At 43.6% G+C, this 2,091-nt stretch overlaps 1 protein-coding gene across 1 annotated transcript; it reads left to right on the forward strand.

Annotated features, from left to right (window-relative positions):
- The first annotated feature begins 840 nt into the window (after positions 1–840).
- LOC142177155 (uncharacterized) lies at positions 841–1,501 on the forward strand. The gene is made up of 2 exons (XM_075245622.1): positions 841–1,181; positions 1,486–1,501. Exons 1-2 carry the CDS (start codon positions 841–843, stop codon positions 1,499–1,501), a joined length of 357 nt encoding a protein of 118 aa, XP_075101723.1.
- Positions 1,502–2,091: the final 590 nt, after the last annotated feature.

Below are 2,091 nucleotides of genomic sequence, written 5' to 3' on the forward strand. Positions count from 1 at the left end.
AAAAACCAAGAAAGAGGTCATGAGTCTGCTAGGAAGGCTGAATTACATCAATAGATTCATCGCTCAGCTTACTACCACATGGGAGCCCATATTTAAGTTGCTAAAAAAAGACGCGGTGATCAAATGGACGGATGAGTGTCAAGAAGCTTTTGATAAAATCAAAGAATATCTGTCAAATCTGCCCGTATTGGTTCTGCCTGAGCCTTGAAGACCTTTGTTCTTATACTTGATAGTCCAGGAAAATTCTTTCGGCTGTGTCCTCGGGCAACATGATGTGACCGGGAAGAGAGAGCAAGCCATATACTACTTGAGCAAGAAGTTTACCGGTTATGAAGCCAAGTACATTTTGTTGGAAAGAACTTGTTGCGCCCTAACTTGGGTCGCTCAGAAGCTCAGAAGTTCAGACATTATCTGTTGGCCTACACCACATATCTCACAACCAGAATGGATCCTCCGAAGTACGTATTCCAAAAACCAATGTCTATGGGAAGATTAGCAAAATGGCAAATCCTGCTCACTGAGTTCGACATTGTTTATGTCACCCACACGGCGATGAAAGCCCAAGCCTTGGCCAATCATCTAACTGATAATCCAGTTGATAATGAATACCAACCCTTGAGCACTTATTTCCCATACGAGGAAGTAAATTCAGTTGAAGTAATTCCAGAGGAGACCAATGCTTGGAAAATGTTCTTTGATGGAGCTGTAAAGGCAAAAGGTGTCGGGATTGGGGCAATTTTGATTTCGCCCACCGGTCAGCACTATCCGGCCACAGCCCGGTTTCAGTTCTTCTGTACAAATAACACTGTTGAGTATGAAGCTTGCATTATGGGCATGAACATGGCAGTTGATCTGGATGTGGAAGAATTACTAATCATGGGAGATTCTGATTTGATCATTCGGCAAGCCCAAGGTGAATGGGAAACTCGAGACATCAACCTTATCCCATACAGGCAACATGTGAAAGATCTTAGCAAATGGTTCAAGTCCGTTGAATTCAGGTATATTCCTCAATTCCACAATGAGTTAGCTGATGCACTAGCTACCTTGGCGGCAATACTGCCATATCCGGGCAATGTCCATATTGACCCGTTAGAGATCCAAATTCAAGAAAGACATGGTTATTGCAATGCAGTTGAAATAGAACCAGATGTTCAGCCATGGTATAACGATATCAAAAGGTTTTTGAAAACAAAGGAATATCCCGAGCAGGCCAGTGGAGACCAAAAGAGAACCATTAGAAGGTTGGCCGGCAGTTTCTTCTTAAGCGGAGAAGTTTTGTACAAAAGAACCCCAGAACTGAATCTTTTGAGGTGTGTAGATGCCAAAGAAGTTGAAAAGATCATGAACAAAGTGCATTCGGGGGTATGCGGGCCCCACATGAACGGATATGTACTTGCAAAGAAAATCCTGCGGGCAGGTTATTACTGGATGACCATGGAAAAGGATTGCTTCCGTTTTGTCCGGAAGTTCCATAAATGTCAGATACACGGTGACGTGATTCATGCACCGCCTTCATAGTTACATCCTATGTCAGCACCATGGCCGTTCGTTGCTTGGGGCATGGATTTCATTAGGCCAATCGAGCCAAAAGCTTGAAATGGGCACAAATTCATCTTGGTTGCCATTGATTATTTCACAAAGTGGGTCAAAGTCGTCACTAAGAAAGCAATGGTGGACTTCGTGCATTCCAACATCATTTGTCATTTTGGTATTCCAAAAACTATCATTACAGACAATGCTACAAATCTGAACAGTCACTTGATGGGGGGGGGGGGGATGCGAACAGTTTAAAATTACGCATCGTAATTATACCCCCTACCGACCCAAAGCCAATGGCGCCATTGAAGCGGCAAAACAAGAACATCAAAAAGATCCTCAGGAAAATGATTCAAAGTTCTAGACAGTGGCATGAGAAGTTGCCTTTTGCATTATTAGGATATCGCACAACCGTGTGCCCATCAGTTGGGGCCACGCCTTACTTATTGATTTATGGCACTGAAGTGGTAATACCCGCAGAAGTTGAAATTCCCTCTCTTCGAATCATTGATGAAGCTGAGATCGAGGATGCTGAATGGGTCAAGACCCGGC

Source organism: Nicotiana tabacum, chromosome 23, assembly GCF_000715075.1.
Source record: "Nicotiana tabacum cultivar K326 chromosome 23, ASM71507v2, whole genome shotgun sequence".
Lineage (NCBI taxonomy): Eukaryota > Viridiplantae > Streptophyta > Magnoliopsida > Solanales > Solanaceae > Nicotiana > Nicotiana tabacum.